This window comes from Wyeomyia smithii, chromosome 3 (assembly GCF_029784165.1).
Source record: "Wyeomyia smithii strain HCP4-BCI-WySm-NY-G18 chromosome 3, ASM2978416v1, whole genome shotgun sequence".
NCBI lineage: Eukaryota > Metazoa > Arthropoda > Insecta > Diptera > Culicidae > Wyeomyia > Wyeomyia smithii.
Window position 1 is genome coordinate 145,689,612 of NC_073696.1, and position 19,070 is coordinate 145,708,681.

At 39.1% G+C, this 19,070-nt stretch overlaps 1 protein-coding gene across 1 annotated transcript in view; it reads left to right on the forward strand.

The window, feature by feature from the left end:
- LOC129727064 (muscle M-line assembly protein unc-89-like) overlaps positions 1–19,070 on the forward strand; it is a 297,317-nt gene that overhangs the window by 64,634 nt on the left and 213,613 nt on the right. The window contains exon 2 of the mRNA XM_055684463.1: positions 1,996–4,458. Coding sequence (XP_055540438.1) covers positions 1,996–4,458 — 2,463 coding nt within the window. The remainder of the gene's footprint in view (positions 1–1,995; positions 4,459–19,070) is intronic.

Genomic DNA, 19,070 nt, shown 5'->3' on the forward strand with positions numbered 1-19,070 from the left:
ACTCATATTAAGGTTGGACTCGAAAGTTTATAGACTTGATTATACATCATTCGATTAAATATCGATATCGATTGTTTATAAGAGGACTTATTTTTCTTTTCTTTTTCAAATAAAACTTTCTTTTTCCAACTTTTGAACCACGAGTTCAATCATTACAAATCATCAAATAACCCTAGGGCTAGGTTCATCTGATATCAATATTGTTCAAATCGGTTGTGTAGCTTCTGAGATAGTAAAGTTTCGTGATTTCGTTACAGATGAAGTAGCAGTCCGATTACAATGAAATTTAATAGGGTGTTATGATGCTGCTAGACCTTTCATTTGACACAGATTCTGTGGAAATCGGTTCAGCCATCTTTGAGAAATGTGAGATAGTCTTCGGAATATGTTTCTGCTTTGACACTGGATTTCATATTTTTGAACATAACAGGCAAAGAAATAGTCCGATTGCAAAACAAATCAATTGGGTCTTACAAGGCATCTAGAACTTCCATATGACACTGATTTTATGAAAATCGGTCAAGCCATCTCTGAGAAACATGATTGAGCTTATATAGTCTCAAGAACACGTTCTTTTCATAACTTTTGATTCACATGTTCAATCTTCATAAAATTCGAAAGTTAAGGGTTTTTAAGTAGCCCGTTCATTTAAAACAAGTTTTGTTGAAATCGGTTGTGTTTTTTCTGAGATAACGAACCTACGCGATTTGCACATTTTGTGAAATAACATACAAACTAAAAATCCGGTTACAATAAAATTTATTAGGGTTTTATGTGGCAACTAGATTTTTCATTCGAGAATAATTTCATGAAAATCGGTCCTGCCATCTCTGAGAAAATCAAGTGAGATTGAAATGTTGCACAAACACACACAAACACACACACACACACACACACACACACACACACACACAAACACACATACATATAGAAAATGCTCAGCTCGTCGAACTGAGTCAAGTGATATAAACCATGCGGGCCATTGGAGCACTTTTATATCTTCGGTTTTGCCAGTGATTGCTATACCTTTCTAGGAGAAAGGCAAAAATACCATGGCTAATGAAATAGAAGTATTCTCGTAAAAGTGACCCATAATTGTAGCTGACCTATAATAGTGGGGAGACTGTACTCCAGTTGCATTCAAATTAGTTGTTTTTTTTAACAGTGGGTCGTGGGTCAAATCAGTAGTAGATATTTCTCGTTTATCTTGTAGGTTCAAATAAAACATACTGATTGGTAAGAAGTTATCAATAGCGGGGGCCTAGTGTGGTTGGTAACGTCTCCGCCAACCACGCTCGACGCCTGGGTTCGAATCCCACCGCCGACATAGGTGTCGATGGTTGTGAGGCGTCGTGATCCACTCACAACCAACCCAACTGGTCTAGATTCTATCCTAGCCGACACCGGGAGATTTTCTGAGGCGAAAAATCTCTGGGATCACGCCTTCCATCGCATGAGGAAGTAAAGCCGTTGGCGCCGGTCCGTTAATCAACGGGTCGTGAGTTAGGGTCCTGGGTGTGGAGTCGCCTCCCTGGGCGTCGGTGATTGGCCACAACAGTGGCGGAACTAGACCGACAGAAAATAAGCGAGAATAAAAAAAAAAAAGTTATCAATGACCACAATACTCGCTCATGGCATCTGTAGTATAAGTGTTATTTTGATGAAATCAGAAATCCTGTGATGTCTTTCTTTAAATGCTTCTCTCAGACGTTGCACTGTACCAACTTATGTCATTATCCATTACACATTATAAATTAAACATTTTACGCATTGCAACACAAGCTCCAGGATCCCCAAGCTTAGTCAGCACCAGAAACCTTTTTATTTTTTATTTTCAAACATTCTAAGGTTACTGCATGTTTGGCATAATAATTTATGCCGAGGCGCTTTTTACTTACAAAACATACCAAATGCGGTATTTTTTTATGAATTGCTTGTTATATTTTGGAAATTTTAGCTAACAGATTAGTAATATATGTGTTTAATTTTTTTTAGAGTATTACAATGTTCAAGTGAATGATCTATTGCTCGAAGTTCATGTTCGTGGAAACCCCCCGCCTACCATTAAATGGTTCAGAGATGGAGTTTTACTTGAAGATCTAGAAGGAGAAAAGTACTTTTTATTGAGAGAGCCCGATGGTGTACACAAACTTACAATTCATGATCCCCAACGAATGGACGAAGGCCGTTACGTTTGTGAAGCTGAGAATATTGCCGGGAAAGATACTATCAAACACATTGTTGAGAAGTTAAACAAAGAAGAGTACTGCCATGTTCACGGTATTTCGTACCATGATCAGATTCTGGCAAAACGTAATAGAAATGAGGAGCGTAAGGTAGAGACATTTATTGATCGTAAAGAGCCTCGAGAATTCGTATGGATGGAAGACGGGTCATATTATGTTCGTGGAGAAACTCCCGAACATTTGTGGGAGTGGGAAACTGACACTAGTGCGGAAAGCGAATATGAACCTTTTGAACACCAAAATGAATGCAATGAAAAGGATCAAATTGGAGTTGATGACGACAATAGCGATGATAATAATGCAGATCAATCTGATTTCGATAGTGATTTACAAACACCTATTGCTATAAAAAAGCGTGGTCCAAAAATCAAGAAAATGCGAAAAAAGATTGATAGTCGATCTAAAAGAATTGGTTACAATTATATTGATGAAGAAGAACAATATAAAAACCAGAGGTTGGTTGATGAAGTCGAGATAGAACACGTTGAAACAAATATTCCACATCAGATAACAAACGCAGATGAAAATTCAACTCAGGCAGAAACTTGTCAGCAATCTACGAAAACAGACGAACATACAGAAGAAAAAGATGAAGAAACTCTTAGGAGGGAAAGGTATTTACGTCTTTTCCCTGAGTTTGCTCCAGAAAACCCAAAAGCAGTTGATAATAAAAATCCACTCAAATTCTTGAATGAGCTTCGAGATATTACAGTTGCTGAAGGAAAATCTGTGAAACTATTTTGTACTGTTTCTGGCCCAAAACCTGACATTAAGTGGCAAAAGGATGGATTCCCCCTAGAATTTTCTAAGGTTATCAAAAATCTTAGTCACGACTCGACAGGTATAGTAAATATACTAAAAGTATCGAAGCAAGATGAAGGTGTCTATACAGTTATAGTCAAACATAAAGATTTTTGTATTAGTAATGATGCCAAAGTTACAGTGATCCAAAATCCTGAATTACCAAAAGGAGCAGAACCAAGATTTATTACTGGTATTAATCAACATTACGATTTTCGTGTTGATGATCTTATTTTAGAAACTCATATTAAAGGTGATGGCTTATTAATGGTTCAATGGTTTTTAGATGGCATTGCGATAGAAAATAATGAAAAATATATACAGATTCGGGAACCAATGGGTGTTTACAAGCTGTGCATACATAACCCTCAAACTCGAGACAATGGAAAATACACTGTTAGAGTTCGTAATGATTTTGGGTCAGCTGAACAACAATATTATCTTAGATTCGAGGGGAAAAAGCAAATTCTTTCTTTTGGCATTTTTCATGCCGATCCACGAAGACAGTATGTAGATACAGATGTAGAAAAGAAACCACGTGAACATCGTGAAGTCGTATTCTTTGAAGATGGTTCATACTACGTACGAGGCCAAACTCCGGAGCAATACTGGGAGTGGGAAACAGACACTAGTGCTGAAAGTGAATATGAACTCTATTTTTCTGATGAAGCACCTGTGAAAGACAAATCAAAAGAATCGTCTGTTGAAGCAGAGAAAATAGAGAACAATCTTGAAGAACTATTCGACAAACATACACTTAGTGAACCATCTGATGTAGAACACGATAATAATCAGAATGAGCAGGAAAAATCGTTGGATACTGCGAAGAAAATTGTAAAACGTGGTCCAAAAATCAAGAAATTACGAAAGAAACAAACCAAGTTACCAGAAAAGCATACAGAACATAAAGATAGTTCAACTATTCTAAAAGAAGATGAAACACAAGATAAAAAAGTTCATCTTGATATGACTGAATCAGAAATCGTTAACCAGAAAATGAAGTTGAGCCAACGTATTTTATCTGGACAGTCACAGCAAAATGAACAAGCTCCAAAACCAAAACGGAAACCGGTTGAAGTAGGATTCATTAGTCACTTAAGAAATCAAACATTGCTTAAAGGGAAAACAGTTAGTTTAAATTGCTGTTGCTCGGATAATCAAAACATTGAGGTAACATGGTTCAAAGATTGTAAAAAGTTTGAAATGAACAAAAGATGTGTGAGTGATGTACATTTTGGATTCATCACTTTGGAAATTTATCGCACCACCCTGGAAGATTCAGGCTGCTATGAATGCCATGTAAAGACAGCTAATGGCGAAGCAAAAGATTCTTGCATAATCACTGTTTTTGAACTTCCGGATAAGCGACAAGTGGAATTGGTTCCACCAACTTTTATTCATCCAATCAAAGGTAAGCATAGTGGTTTAGTGAGTAGTTGCAATTGGTATTTGATACCGTTGTGCGGTGCTTCTTTTGACACTTCTTCTCAATTTGATGTAACTGTAACTTCTATTATAGTAAATAGAACTCAACGATTTTTACTTATATTTAACGCGGATATGTATACAACAGTCACGAATTGTCCCATTTTTTCATTCGTTGTTTTGCTTTCGTCTCGATAAGACGCAAATTGTTCATCTCCGTTTGAGTTTGCAAAATAACAATACACGAGTTATCGTACGGGTGTTTTTTTGTCGATTATTTCTTGTGCTGCGCGATAACAATAGCCGGTAGTTTATCGGCAGAAACATCTTCTGCACACTGGTAGGGGCAGGCTACCCCGCCAGTGATCCGATACGCAGCTGATATATCAGCAAGAATAATTCTCCCGCACCGCTGTTACCCCGCTAGCAGCACGGACCACCATACGATCGAGCGAGTGGAAGTCAACTACAAGTGGCATCTACAAGGTCGCGTGTAGGATACGGCCACTGTGTCACAACACGAAGCTGGATCGTCATTGTTTGTTCTGCGGAGACGCTTGATTAATCCTACTATCAGCCGTGAGGTCGTGACTTAGACGTTCGGTGAAGTATTCACTTTAGAATTTTTATCATTATTATTAATAGTATTATTATTGTTATTATTATAATTATTATTACTATTATTATTATTATTATTATTATTACTATTATTATTATTATTATTATTATTATTATTACTATTGTTATTAGTATTAGTATTACTGCCTTTTTTTTAATTTTGATCCATTGTAGTTTGAAAAATTGTTTTTAAAATTTAATAGCAACTATTTGACCCCCCCCCCACATTCGAATATTTATCGTTTGTGTGCGGTAGAGCGTAACGCTCCCGCAAAATGGACGACATGCAGGTGCAACTATTCCTGGATGTGGAAACAACTGGGGAAGAGATTGAGATCTCCCCCATCAATTCCCCTCTACCCTCCCCGCTACCTAGCCCCGTACCAAGGGTACCGGCAACACGGGTGAAAGCTTACCCAGATGCTTCGAAAGGTCCGTTCGTAGTTTACTTCAGGCCCATAAAGAAGCCTCTAAATATAATTCAAATCGGCAAGGACCTGGCAAAACAGTTTTCGGACGTAACCGAAATTACAAAGGTTAGACCGAACAAACTGCGAGTTGTTGTGAGTAGCTTGAAGCAAGCAAACGCAATTGCTAGCTACGAGCTCTTCACGAGAGAGTACCGCGTGTACATCCCTGCCAAGGACGTGGAGATCGACGGTGTGGTTACCGAAGGAAGCCTCACGGTCGATGACATTTTGCGTCACGGGGTTGGCTGCTTCAAAAACCCCCTGATTCAAGATGTAAAGATACTGGATGTCAAGCAATTGCATTCAGTATCCATCGAAGAAGGGAAGAAGAAATTCTTCCCTTCGGATTCCTTCCGTGTAACATTCGCCGGATCCGCACTGCCGAACTACATCTCTTTGGACAGGGTTCGTCTGCCTGTACGCCTGTTCGTACCGCGGGTCATGCATTGCCAAAACTGCAAGCAGTTAGGTCATACAGCCACCTACTGCTGCAACAAGGCACGCTGCAGCAAGTGCGGAGGCAATCATGCTGAGACCGCTTGCAGTGAGGATACTGAAAAGTGTCTTTACTGCGAGGGAACTCGGCATGACCTTTCGGCGTGTCCCGCGTACAAACAGCGCGAGGAAAAAATAAAGCGTTCCCTCAAGGAACGATCAAAGCGCTCTTTCGCAGAAATGCTGAAGAGTGCTGAGCCACCCTCGACAGGAAACATCTTTTCCTTTTTGCCAACCGATGAGGGTACATCTGACGATCCCGTCGAAGGGTGTTCTTATGCCATGCCAGAAGGATCTAGGAAGAGGAGAATGATCAACTCTCCTAATCTTTCTCGCAAAGGTCGCAAGATAACCCCTAGCGGAATGACCAATAAGCCAACACAAAAAGGAAGCGGTGAAGAAAAACCGAAGCAAGTACCTCCCGGTTTTAATTTTAAATCAAACCAGGAGTACCCACCGCTTCCTGGGGCACCAAAAACCCCTCGGGCACCCATTTCTCGATCAGAAGATAAAATAGAAACAGGGTTCATAAAATTTTCTGATATTGTGGACTGGATATTTAAAACATTCAACATACCAGATCCCCTACAAAATATTCTTCTTGCCCTTCTTCCTACAGTGAAAATCTTTTTGATGCAACTAGCAGCAACTTGGCCCCTCATTTCAGCTATCATATCTTTCGATGACTAATACGGCGAAAGAGGTTAGGAATTTTATCACTGTATTACAGTGGAATTGCAGAAGTATCATCCCCAAATTCGATCTATTTTCTCATTTAATAAATACATACAATTGTGACGCATTTGCGCTCTGTGAAACCTTTCTCAATTCAAACGATCAACTCAATTTCCACGATTTTAACATTATTCGTCGAGATCGAGACTCACACGGTGGAGGGGTACTTTTAGGGATTAAAAAGTGCTATTCCTTCTTCCGAATCGACCTCCCCTCGATCTCGAATATTGAAGTCGTTGCCATTCAAACGAATATGGATGGAAAAGACCTATGCCTTGTTTCGTTATATATGCCTCCATCCGCGCGGATTGAACAGAAGCATCTCACTGATATAGCAGAGTTGCTTCCCGCGCCTTTTTTGATATTGGGAGATTTTAATTCTCACTGTTCGCTATGGGGGTCGCTGTACGACGACAACCGATCTTCTTTAATCTGTAACTTGATCGACGACTTCAATATGACAGTTTTGAATACTGGGGAAGCGACACGTGTACCTAATCCTCCAGCACGTGAAAGCGTGCTTGACCTATCCCTCTGCTCGACATCACTAGCGCTAGATTGCCGGTGGGAAGTAATCAACGATCCCCACGGTAGTGATCATCTTCCAATCGTTATATCAATTGCTAATGGTTCAACTCCCCCGAACCCAATCAATATTTCCTACGACCTTACACGTAATATTGATTGGAAGTGTTATGAGTCTATTATAGCGCAATCTATCGAGACTCACGAGGAACTTCCTCCGGAGGAAGAATACGCGTTCTTAGCTGGCTTGATAATCGACGCCGCGACTCAAGCTCAGACGAAACCGATACCCGGGGTAACGATTAGACAGCGCCCTCCCAACAAATGGTGGGACAAAGAGTGCTCTGAGCTGTACGCGCGAAGGTCCGCGGCGTATAAGGACTACCGGGAGTACGGCACTGTCAACCTGCTTCGAAAGTACGAGGCACTGGGCAGGCAGATGAAGAGCTTAGTAAAGGCGAAAAAACGCGGGTACTGGCGGCGGTTCGTAAACGCGTTGTCCAGGGAAACAGCGATGAGCACTCTTTGGGATACCGCCAGGCGCATGCGGAACCGTGACGTTTCGAATGAAAGCGAGGAGTATTCAGATCGCTGGATACTCGATTTTGCCAAAAAGGTCTGTCCAGACTCTGTACCGGAACAGAAAACCTTTCGCGACGCGTTATTAGTAACTACGGAAGAGCCTCCATTTTCGATGTTGGAATTTTCAATGGCTCTCCTGTCGTGCAACAATAAGGCTCCAGGGTTAGATAGAATAAAATTCAACCTGTTGAAGAACCTACCCGACTCTGCAAAAAGACGCTTGTTGAATTTATTCAACAAGTTTCTTGAGCTAAATATTGTTCCGCATGACTGGAGGGAGGTAAAAGTCATTGCTATTCGGAAACCCGGGAAACCTGCCTCTGATCACAATTCATATAGGCCGATTGCGATGCTCTCTTGCCTCCGGAAATTAATGGAGAAAATGATCCTCTTACGGTTAGACAAATGGGTCGAAACAAACGGGTTACTTTCAGATACTCAATTTGGCTTTCGCCGGGGCAAAGGGACGAACGATTGCCTAGCGTTGCTTTCTACTGAAATTCAACTAGCCTTTGCTCGAAAAGAGCAAATGGCTTCTGCGTTCATGGATATTAAGGGGGCTTTTGACTCTGTCTCTGTAGAAGTTTTAAGCGCGAAACTTCATTCGCAGGGACTTTCACCATATTTGAATAACTTTTTGCTCAATTTGTTGTCAGAAAAGCATATGTATTTCTCACATGGCGATTCGACAACTTCCCGAATTAGTTACATGGGCCTCCCCCAGGGCTCATGTTTAAGTCCTCTCTTATATAATTTTTACGTCAATGACATCGATGAATGTCTTGCAAATTCATGCACGCTAAGGCAACTTGCAGACGATAGCGTTGTATCCATTACTGGTGGCAAGGCTAGCGACCTGCAAGGACCATTGCAAGATACCTTAGACAATTTGTCTGAATGGGCTCTTAAGCTGGGTATCGAATTCTCTCCGGAGAAAACTGAGCTGGTCGTTTTTTCTAGGAAGCATAACCCAGCTCAGCTGCAGCTCCTACTAACGGGTAAAACGATCACTCAGGTTTTAGTCGCTAAATATCTCGGGGTCTGGTTCGACTCCAAATGCACCTGGGCTTGTCATATTAGGTATCTGACACAAAAATGCCAACAGAGGATTAATTTTCTTCGTACGATTACCGGAACTTGGTGGGGTGCTCACCCAGGAGACCTTCTAAGGTTATACCAAACAACGATATTGTCAGTTCTTGAGTACGGCTGTTTCTGCTTTCGCTCCGCCGCGAACACGCACATTATAAAATTAGAGAGAATACAATATCGTTGTTTGCGTATTGCCTTGGGTTGCATGCAGTCGACCCATACGATGAGTCTTGAAGTGCTAGCGGGTATTCTTCCGTTGAAACATCGTTTTTGGAATCTCTCTTACCGGTTGCTAATTCGATGCACAGTTATGAACCCATTAGTAATTGAAAATTTCGAGAGGTTGGTCGACCTTCAATCTCAATCCAGATTTATGACTTTATATTTTGACTATATGGCTCAAGATATTAATCCTTCTTCATACGATTCCTCCAATGTCGCACTTTTAGCTACTTCTAATAATGCTATATTCTTCGACACCACCATGAAACAAGACATTTCTGGTATCCCGGATCAATTGCGACCCCAAGAGATCCCTAAGATTTTTTCCAATAAGTTTAAACATGTTAGTTATGATAAAAGCTTTTACACTGACGGATCTAATCTAGATGAGTCCACTGGCTTCGGTGTTTTCCACGAAAATTTTACCGCCTCCTACAAACTCGATGCTCCTGCTTCCGTGTACGTCGCAGAACTTGCTGCTATTCAGTACTCTCTTGGAATCATCGAAACCCTACCCATAGACCACTACTTCATCTTCACAGATAGTCTCAGTGCCATTGAGGCTCTGCGATCAATGAAGCCTGCGAAGCACACCCCGTATTTCCTGGGGAAAATACGGCGGTTTTTAAGTGCTTTAACAGATAAAAATTACCGGGTTACCTTAGCGTGGGTCCCTTCTCATTGCTCGATTCCGGGTAACGAAAAGGCTGACTCTTTAGCTAAGGTGGGTGCTATTGACGGCGATATTTATGAAAGACCAATTGCTTTTGATGAATTTTATAGCATTTTGCGTCAGAGAACACTCAACAGTTGGCAATCATCATGGAACTCAGATGAACTGGGACGGTGGCTACATTCCATTTTTCCTAAGGTATCGACGAAAGCATGGTTCAAGGGGTTGGATGTAGGTCGGGACTTCATTCGCGTGATGTCCAGACTTATGTCCAATCACTATACGTTAAACACGCATCTCTTTCGTATAGGGCTTGTAGACAGTAATCACTGCGTTTGTGGCGATGGCTACCATGACATCGAGCATGTTGTTTGGTCGTGTACCGAATACTGTGGTGTTAGGTCTGAGCTTATAGATTCCCTTCGGGCCCGAGGAAAACAACCGAACGTACCCGTTAGAGACATTCTGGGAAGCGGTGATCTCCAGTACATGACACAGCTATACGTGTTCAAAAAACACGCTGGTATTAAAATATGAAACTCTTCTATCTATTTGTTAGATTACCATTCCCGCTACACGCTGAAAGAAGATGATACACTAAGCTGGAGACACCCAATCGAAGACTCGGCATCTTCATGTTCACGCAGACACCTCAGTCCAAACTGCTCAAATAGAACATCACTGCTTAGCCATGTACAAATAAATAAATCGTATAACTCAATATAGTTGAAATCAAAATTGTAAAATCCCCTCCTCTCACCTTAAATCCCCACTAGCTCGTAGTCGGCCGCGAGAATAAAGAAAAGGCCTCCCTCTTTTCCCTGCTAATTTAGAATTTAAAAAAAATGTACTTGGCTCAGTTAAACATAAATTGTATCGTGCCGTGTCAAATAAACTATTTAAAAACAATTGTCCCATTTGAATTCAATGAGAAATAAAAGAAATCTTCATATAGCTAACAGAAAGTTTTTTGCTTCTGACGGGGGGCTACTTTGGACAAATCGATAGGACTCTATACAAAAACTCATTTTTAAGCTAAATTATTTTTCTTTTTTAAAGTTATAGTAAAAGGACCTATCTTATGCAAACTCTTTGGTTTTCTTTGGTGTGAATGGGAAAGCTTGTGTTTTCAAAACATTTATTTGACACGGCACAATACAAGAAGAATGTTTAACGGCGCCACTTAATTCTAGTGTCTTAATTTTCAAGGTATCTTAGAAACTAAAAGCAAATTTTTATCCTCGCTGCCGATTACGAGCTGAATATAATTCTAGAATTAAAACTAGGGTAAATGACCCAATAGTGGAGGAGCTAAGCACGAGTTATGCATGTTTAGCCATGTTTTGGCTAAGAAAAACGAATCGAGCTGGTCCGTTTCACTATTTTCTGTTGAAATGGGTTCTATTTGATAATTTTGCACCTTAAAATTGACTTTGAACCCGCTTTGAGGGTTTAAATTAACTAAAATAAGTTGCACGCTTTTGTTCCAATAGCTGCGGTAGAGTTCCTATAGTTGTGAATGGGTGTTCCTGTAGTTGCGGTATATAAAACATTCGTGTTTGCTTGGTTAAATGAAGGTATTTGCCTCGCTTGAAGTGGTTTTTGATTGTTTTACTATTTATCATATTGTTTTCAATAGGTTGACAAGTCGGTTTGCAAGTAAATACAAAAATGCACGAAGTTAGCTAAGAGGCGGATTTTGCGCCAATTTGGTCAGATGTTGGCAAAATTCAGTTAGGGTATGTAGGTTTTATTAAAATAAAACAAATTTTGCATACTTTTTATAAAATGTCTCTAGACTAACATTTGCAAAGGGCTGAAATTGGCTGGAGAGAAAGACCAATGGCGCTCATTTTGAAATATTCAGAAGAATTTTTTTTTCACAAATGGTGACTTCTCAACACTGGAAGTTAGAGTCTATTTCCTCTGATTCGTACCATGTTTGCGCTTACATTTTTGACGTTAGTGTTTGCTAAAAGAGCGACTGAAGCTGTGAAAGGCTCGTTAAAAGAATTACAAGACCAAAAGCAGTGGGTAAGCATCGATTAAGAGCTCATAAATGCATAATACAGCATTTTAGGGGTGAGAGCGATAGCTTTTGTGGCCGATCATGTATGAAGTATCGGTAAATACACGGTGGCAGGGTAAGGTGGGGTTCGAAAATTGAATAGTAATAAGTTACATCATTTAGGTATGTCCCCTAGTACCTGCTTGTTCCTAATATACACAAGTAGTCCCATATACATATGTCCTGATAAACGTAAATCAGAATTGCGAAACATACCGCAACTATAAGAGCATAGTGTATCCTGTGATCCAATAGTGGAGGAAGTAATTTATAAATAATATGATCATATATTAACGAACTTCAACTGTGCAACAGTTTCCATAATAAACTGTTATCTGGGAAAATAATTATATGAGTAATAATCGTACTAAAACTACACACATATCTTAAAACAATCGTGGACAAAATAAGAAAATGGGTAGTGAGTGGTGCCTTCCGGGTAAGTTTCTGAAAAATACAGTATTCTTCAGTAATTTGGATATTTTCAGTATATATTGTTGTAGTAACATATATACTTATGTTGAATCTATTGTTTCTTCAACATGTAGCATAAGCAATTCGGTTCTAATTAGTTTAAACGATGAATTTAAAAGCGATGCCGCAACTATTGGTGCTACCACAACTATTGGATCATCTACCCTAACATGTTTTTTTAATTGTTTGTTCTTTGTTTACTGGGTATCTTGATGTTCCACTGAGCCAGGAATTCATGGAAAGCTTGTATTCCTCGGGCCCTGTCGGATTCGTGCGGGGTCTAGTTGCTGATTCCAAATCGAAGGTTTAAGTGTGTTCGTTTCGTTTTTTCGATGTAGGCGCAAGAGATGGGACTAGAGTGGGGCATGGATGGATTTTAGGAAAATGTGTATAAAAGACATGTAGGGTAGGTCAAGGCTCACCAAGACATCACGAACAGGAACAGCCGATTGCCTACCTCCGGCCTGAAGGGAAGCTATTAATTTAGACCTGGCGTCACGGTGTACAGGCCATGACCAAAAAACATGCTCTATGCCGTAATAACCTTCACCACAGGAACAGATACCACTTTCTCCGAGCCCAATACGACGGAGATGCGCATCAAATCTATAGTGGTTAGACTTAAGCCGAGACATCACGCAAATGACCTACATCCAATCCCTTGAACCACGGGTTCGTCAACACCTTGGGTATAATTGAATGTAACCACCTTCCCATTTCCCCTTTAGTCCAAGAATTTTGCCAACTGATGATCGCATTCCGACGTACAAGTGCAAAAAATTCATTAAAGGCAATTGGTCTTTCATAAATTTCACCGATTGTTGCGCCCACCTTAGTCAAAGAGTCCGCTTTCTCATTACCTGGTATCGAGCAGTGAGAAAGGACTCACACTAAGGTAATCAGAGAAGATTTTTCGGATGAAGCACTCAAATTTTCCCGTATTTTCCTTTGGAAATACGGAGATTGCTTAACATCTTTCATCGATCGGAGAGCTTCAATGGAACTAAGACTATCTGTAAAGATGAAATAATGGTCTGTGGTAATTTTTTCGATAAGCTTTAGGGTGTACTGAATTGCAGCTAATTCTGCAACGTAAACAGAAGCAGGATTATCGAGCTTGTGGGAGACGGTTAGATTGTTTTTGAAGATACCGAAGTTAGTGGACCAATCGAAAAGTGATCCGTCAGTGTGGAACATTTTGTCGCAGTTGATGTTTCGATATTTTTTGGAATAATTCTAAGGATCTGCTGCACGCGTAAATGATTCGGGATTCTACGAGTTTCTTCTATCATGGATGTATCGAAAAACAAAGTAGAATCAGAAGTATTTGATAAGTTGTTACGATTTGGGATATTCGAAGAAGGGTTAATATTTTGGAACATGTCATTGAAATACAATGTCATAAAACGGGTTTGAGAATTAACCCTCTAGTGTCCAAATTAATTTTCAGACGGACTTCGAAAAAAAAACACTGAAATTTTTTAAACATTTTTTAGTAATGTTTGAAGCTTTTTAGAGGAGTCGCTGAAGACCGTCTAAGTGCGGCACTGGGTACTAGAGGGCTGAGCTCGATTAACCTTTCAAAAAAGCATCGAGTTATCGTCCAATTAGTTTACGCTCTTCTATAAGTAAACTTTTTGAAAGAATGATTCTTAATAGAATGATGACACACATCAATGAAAATCCATTTTCGCAAATGAGCAGTTTGGATTTCGCCATGGGCATTCGAATACTCATCAGTTACTTAGAGTAACTAATATGATTCGTAATAATAAATCTGCAGGTTATTCCACTGGAGCTGCTCTTCCCTGTTAGAGCTGGTGTACCTCAAGGAAGTATCTTGGGCCCAGTTTGATATAATATATTTTTTTCTGATCATCCTGGATGTGAGAAATCTCTGTTTTGTGACGATACAAACATTTCCGTAAAAGGAAAAAGCCTTCGTGTCCTATGTAGTAAGCTGCAAAAATGTCTAGATATATTTTCTTCATATTTTCAGAAATGGAAGATTTCTCCTAATGCGTCAAAAACACAATGATTTATTTTTCCTCATAAACCAAGAGTTTCTTTTCTCAAACCCACCAATAATCAGGTTGTTAAGATGAACGGTGCAATCTTAAATTGGTCTGACCAAGTTAAATATTTAGGGCTAATTTATGATAAAAATCTTACCTTTAAGGAGCACATTGAGAATATCCAAACAAAGTGCAGTAAATATATGAAATGTTTGTATCCTCTTATCAACAGAAATTCTAGACTTTGTCTCAAGACTAAACTGTTAATTAACAAACAAATATTTAGACCAGCAATGTTATGCAGTCCCCATCTAGACAAGTTGTTGTACAATCAGAAAGAAGATGCTTTAAAGGATTCAGAACAAACTTCTGAAAATGATATTGAAGCGTCCTCGCTGGTTTAGCACGAATGAACTACACAGGCTTACTAATGTGGAAACAGAAAATATGTCAAACCAAATTGTCAATAAGTTCCGACAAAAATCGTTGCAATCCTCAATTATAACGATTAGCTCACTTTATAGTCAGTAAGATAGGTGTAAGATTAGATTAAGGTTTAATTTTAAACTCCTTTTTTTCTCTCTTGACAAGTGGGTTTACAATTTTCCTACAATTATAGTCACTTAACTGCGGAAGCAATTACATTTTTTTAATGAAATAAAGCTTAAAATATATGTAATAGTGTTGATATGTCACCCTTTGTGGCAGAACACACAATAAAAATTCTGAATAAATATTAGTAAATAATTAATTCACCACAAAACATCCCCCTACTAAAAAAACGTTTCAAAGTTTTCAATCACTGCACGGTTAAAGACCTCACATTTAATGAGAATACGAGAAAACAGGCTTTAGGAAGGGTTTTTAATGGCAGAACTCCAGCTAAGACCTCCGAACTCATCGTATGGGTCGACTGCTTGCAATCCAAAGCGATACGCAAGCAACGAAATTGTATTCGCTCCAGTTTGATCAAATATATGTTGGTGCGAAGCGGAAGCAGAAACACGCGTACTCAATTACAGACAATATCTTTGTTTGGTAAAGCTTATAAGGTCTCCTGGGTGGGCTCCCCACCATGATCCGGTTACTGTACGGAGAAAATTCACTCTTTGTTGGCATTTTTTCGTCAGATACCCAATGTGACAACCCCAGGTGCCTTCAGAGTCGAACCAAACGAAAAGATACTTGTGTACCAAAACCTGAGAAATCGTTTTACCCATTAATTGTGGCTAGAGCTGGGCAGGTTCATGCTTTCTATAAAAAACTACTATCTCAGTTTTCTCCGGAGAGAATTCGATACCTAGCTGTAGAGCCCAAGCAGACAAAATGTCCAAGGTATCCTTGCAATGGTCCTTGCAAATCGGCAGCTTTGGCTCCTGTTACAGAGACCACACTGTCGTCTGCAAGTTGTCTTATCGTGCATGAATTTGCCAGACATTCGTCAGTACGTCTTGAGCTGCCCGACAGGTCAGACGTGTTTTCGGTTGCTTGTGGAATGGTATTTGACTGCTTATAGCTTCAAAGTTTGTGTTTTGTCGTGTGCCTTTTAAAGATTACCTGAAAGTTATTTCCCATCAGTCTTTCTCAAGACTACCTACTTTTGAATTTAACATATACAGGTATAGCAATCACTTGCAAAATCGAAAGTATAAGAGTGCTCCAAAGCTGTGAGAGCTGAGCATTTTCTGATGTGTGTGTATGTGTGTGTGTGTGTGTGTGTGTGTGTGTATGTGTGTGTGTATGTATGTGCATATTTTTATTCTCACTCACTTTTCTCAGAGATGGCTGGGCCGATTCTCATGAAATTAATTGCAAACAAAAGGTCTTGTTGTCCCATAAGACCCTATTCAATTTTATTGTAATCGGATTTTTAGTTTAGAGGTTATGTATCAAAATGTGAAAATCATGAAACATCATTATCTCGCAAACTAGACGACCGATTTGAACAAAACTGATTTTAAATGAATGGGCTATCCAGAAAACCCTTAACTTTGGAATTTTATGAAGATCGAACTTGTGGTTCAAAAGTTATGGAAAGAAACGTGTTCTTGAGACTATTTAATCTCACTCATGTTTCTCAGAGATGGCTGGACCGATTTTCATAAAATCAGTGTCAAATGGAAGGTCTAGTTGCCCCATAAGGCCCTATTGATTTTTTTGCAATCGGACTATTACTTTGCCTGTTATGTTTAAAAGTGTGAAATCCAGCTATAAAAAGGAACATATTCCGAAGACTACTTGGACTCACTCACTTTTCTCAGAGTTGGCTGACCCGATTTCCACAATAAGTGTCAAATGAAAGGTCTAGCTGCCTTATAACACCGTATTAAATTTTACTGTAATCAGACTGTAACTTCGTCTGTAATGTACCGAAATGTGAAAATCACGAATTTTCATTATCTCAGAAACTACACAACCGATTTGATCAATATTATTATCAGATGAGCGGGCTAGTTAAGGGTTAACTGATGAATTAGGATTGAACACGTGGTTTCAAACTTTGGCTGCCCTACACGTTCCCATTTCATTTGATTATAATCGAACTTAAGCAACCGTTATGTATTAAATTGTTTATAAATAACAAAATTCTATTATCACAAAGATTACATGACTTATGTGAATATAAATAGTGTCATACGATCGAGTCATCTCTCAAACTTACAAATAAAAAACTTCATAACAATTTGATATGTGGCTCAAAAGTTATGTAAAAAAGAAATTCAAAGACTATTGAAAACTATACCTGCTTTGATCGATATATGTGGCCTCAACATAATTTAAATGTGGTATCGTACTATTTAAACATTACATAACAAATCGATTAATATGATTGGTTTTATCGAAATGACAACATCTTCGACTTTTGGCTTCTATACATCGCCCCAATTCTGAATATGTTGAATTCATATTGGGTGGTATTCGGTCATTTTCAGCAGATTTTCTGGAATCAATCTGACACCGGAAATAGCCATATTGGGAGGTATTTAGTTATTTTGGTTGTTTTCCAGAAACTAAAAGTGATCTTCTTTAAATTCAAACTGGTGTCCAGGGTCATTGTTTGGTTTCAATGCATCATCTCGATTACGGGAATATCCATATTAAGTATTATTCGGTCGTTTTCAACTGTTTCCTAGAAGTTGCCATTTAGCAATTCAAAATGGTGCTTGAAGTCAGTTGTAAGCTCCTTGCATCATTCTGGTTCCAGAGATACTCATATTGGAAAGTATTTGTTTATTTTAGGCTGTTTTTCACAAACCAGAAGTCGCCATTTTGGATTTTAAAATGGTATTTAAGATAATTTCTGGCCTCTGAGCGTCATTTTGGTTGAAGAAACACCCATATTAGGTGGTATTCGATCATTTTCGGCTGTTTCCCAGGAACCGTAAGTCGCCAACCGAGAATCTAAAATGGGGTTTGTGGTCGATTTCAGATGCTGTGTATCATTCTAAATCCGGAGATACTCAAGTTAGACGGAAATCGGCCATTTTTGGCTGTTTTCCAGAAACCAGAAGTTGCCATCCTACAATTAATAATAGTGTCTGAGGTCAATTTTAAGCTTCTTGCAACATTCTGGCTCCGGAGATACTCATATTGGGTGGTATTTGGTCACTTTGGGCTATTTTTCAGATACCGAAAGTCGTCATTTTGTATGTGAAATCAATTTATGTCATCTGGGCGTAACTTTAGTTCCGAAAACATCCATATTGATTGGTATTTGGTTATTTCCGGCTGTTTGCCAGACACCGGAAGTCACCATCTTAAAATTCAAGATTGTATATGTGATCAATTTTTAGCTTCTATCCATCTCTCTGGTTCCGGAGATACTCATATTTAATGGGAATCGTCCATTCCACGCCGTTTTCCAGAAACCGGAAGTTGCCTTCTTACAATTCAAAATGTAGTCTGAAGTCGAGTTGTGGCTCCAGTGCATCATTACGGTTCCGGAAATACCCATTTTGGTTGGTATTTGGTCGTTTTCTGCTGTTTTTCCGAAACCGGAAGTCGCCATTTCGGATTTCATAATGGCATTTTAAGACAATTTCGATCGATTTTAGCACCTGTTATCATTATAGATCCGGATATTATTATGTTGGGTGGAAATCGGCCATTTTTGGCTGTTTTCCAGAAATCGGAAGTTGCCTTTTACAATCCAAAATGTTGCCTGAGTTCGATTATTATATTTGTTACCTCTAAAAACATTTAACTGCCAAATTTAGTTCCATTTAGTTGATTAGTTCTCGAGATGTGCAGAAATTTGTGTTTCATTTGTATGGACATATTTGTTACCTCTTAGAACATCCACATGCCAAATTCGGTTTCATTTGTTTGGTTTGTTCTTGAGTTGTGCAGAAATTTACTTTCATTTGTATGGGACCCCTCTCTTCCAAAAGAGGGAGGGGTCTTAAACTCTCATAGGAACCTTTATCGGCATCAAAAACCCCTACATACAAATTTTCTCGTCGATCGGTTCGGTAGTTTTCGAGCCTATTTGGATCAGACAGACAGACAGACCGGACTGCATTTTTATATGTATAGATAACAACATCAATATTTTAGAACCCAAAGAGTGAATATACATTTATTGGATTGAAGCATTCATGTAAATCTATTTAAGCAAATAAAAGTTTG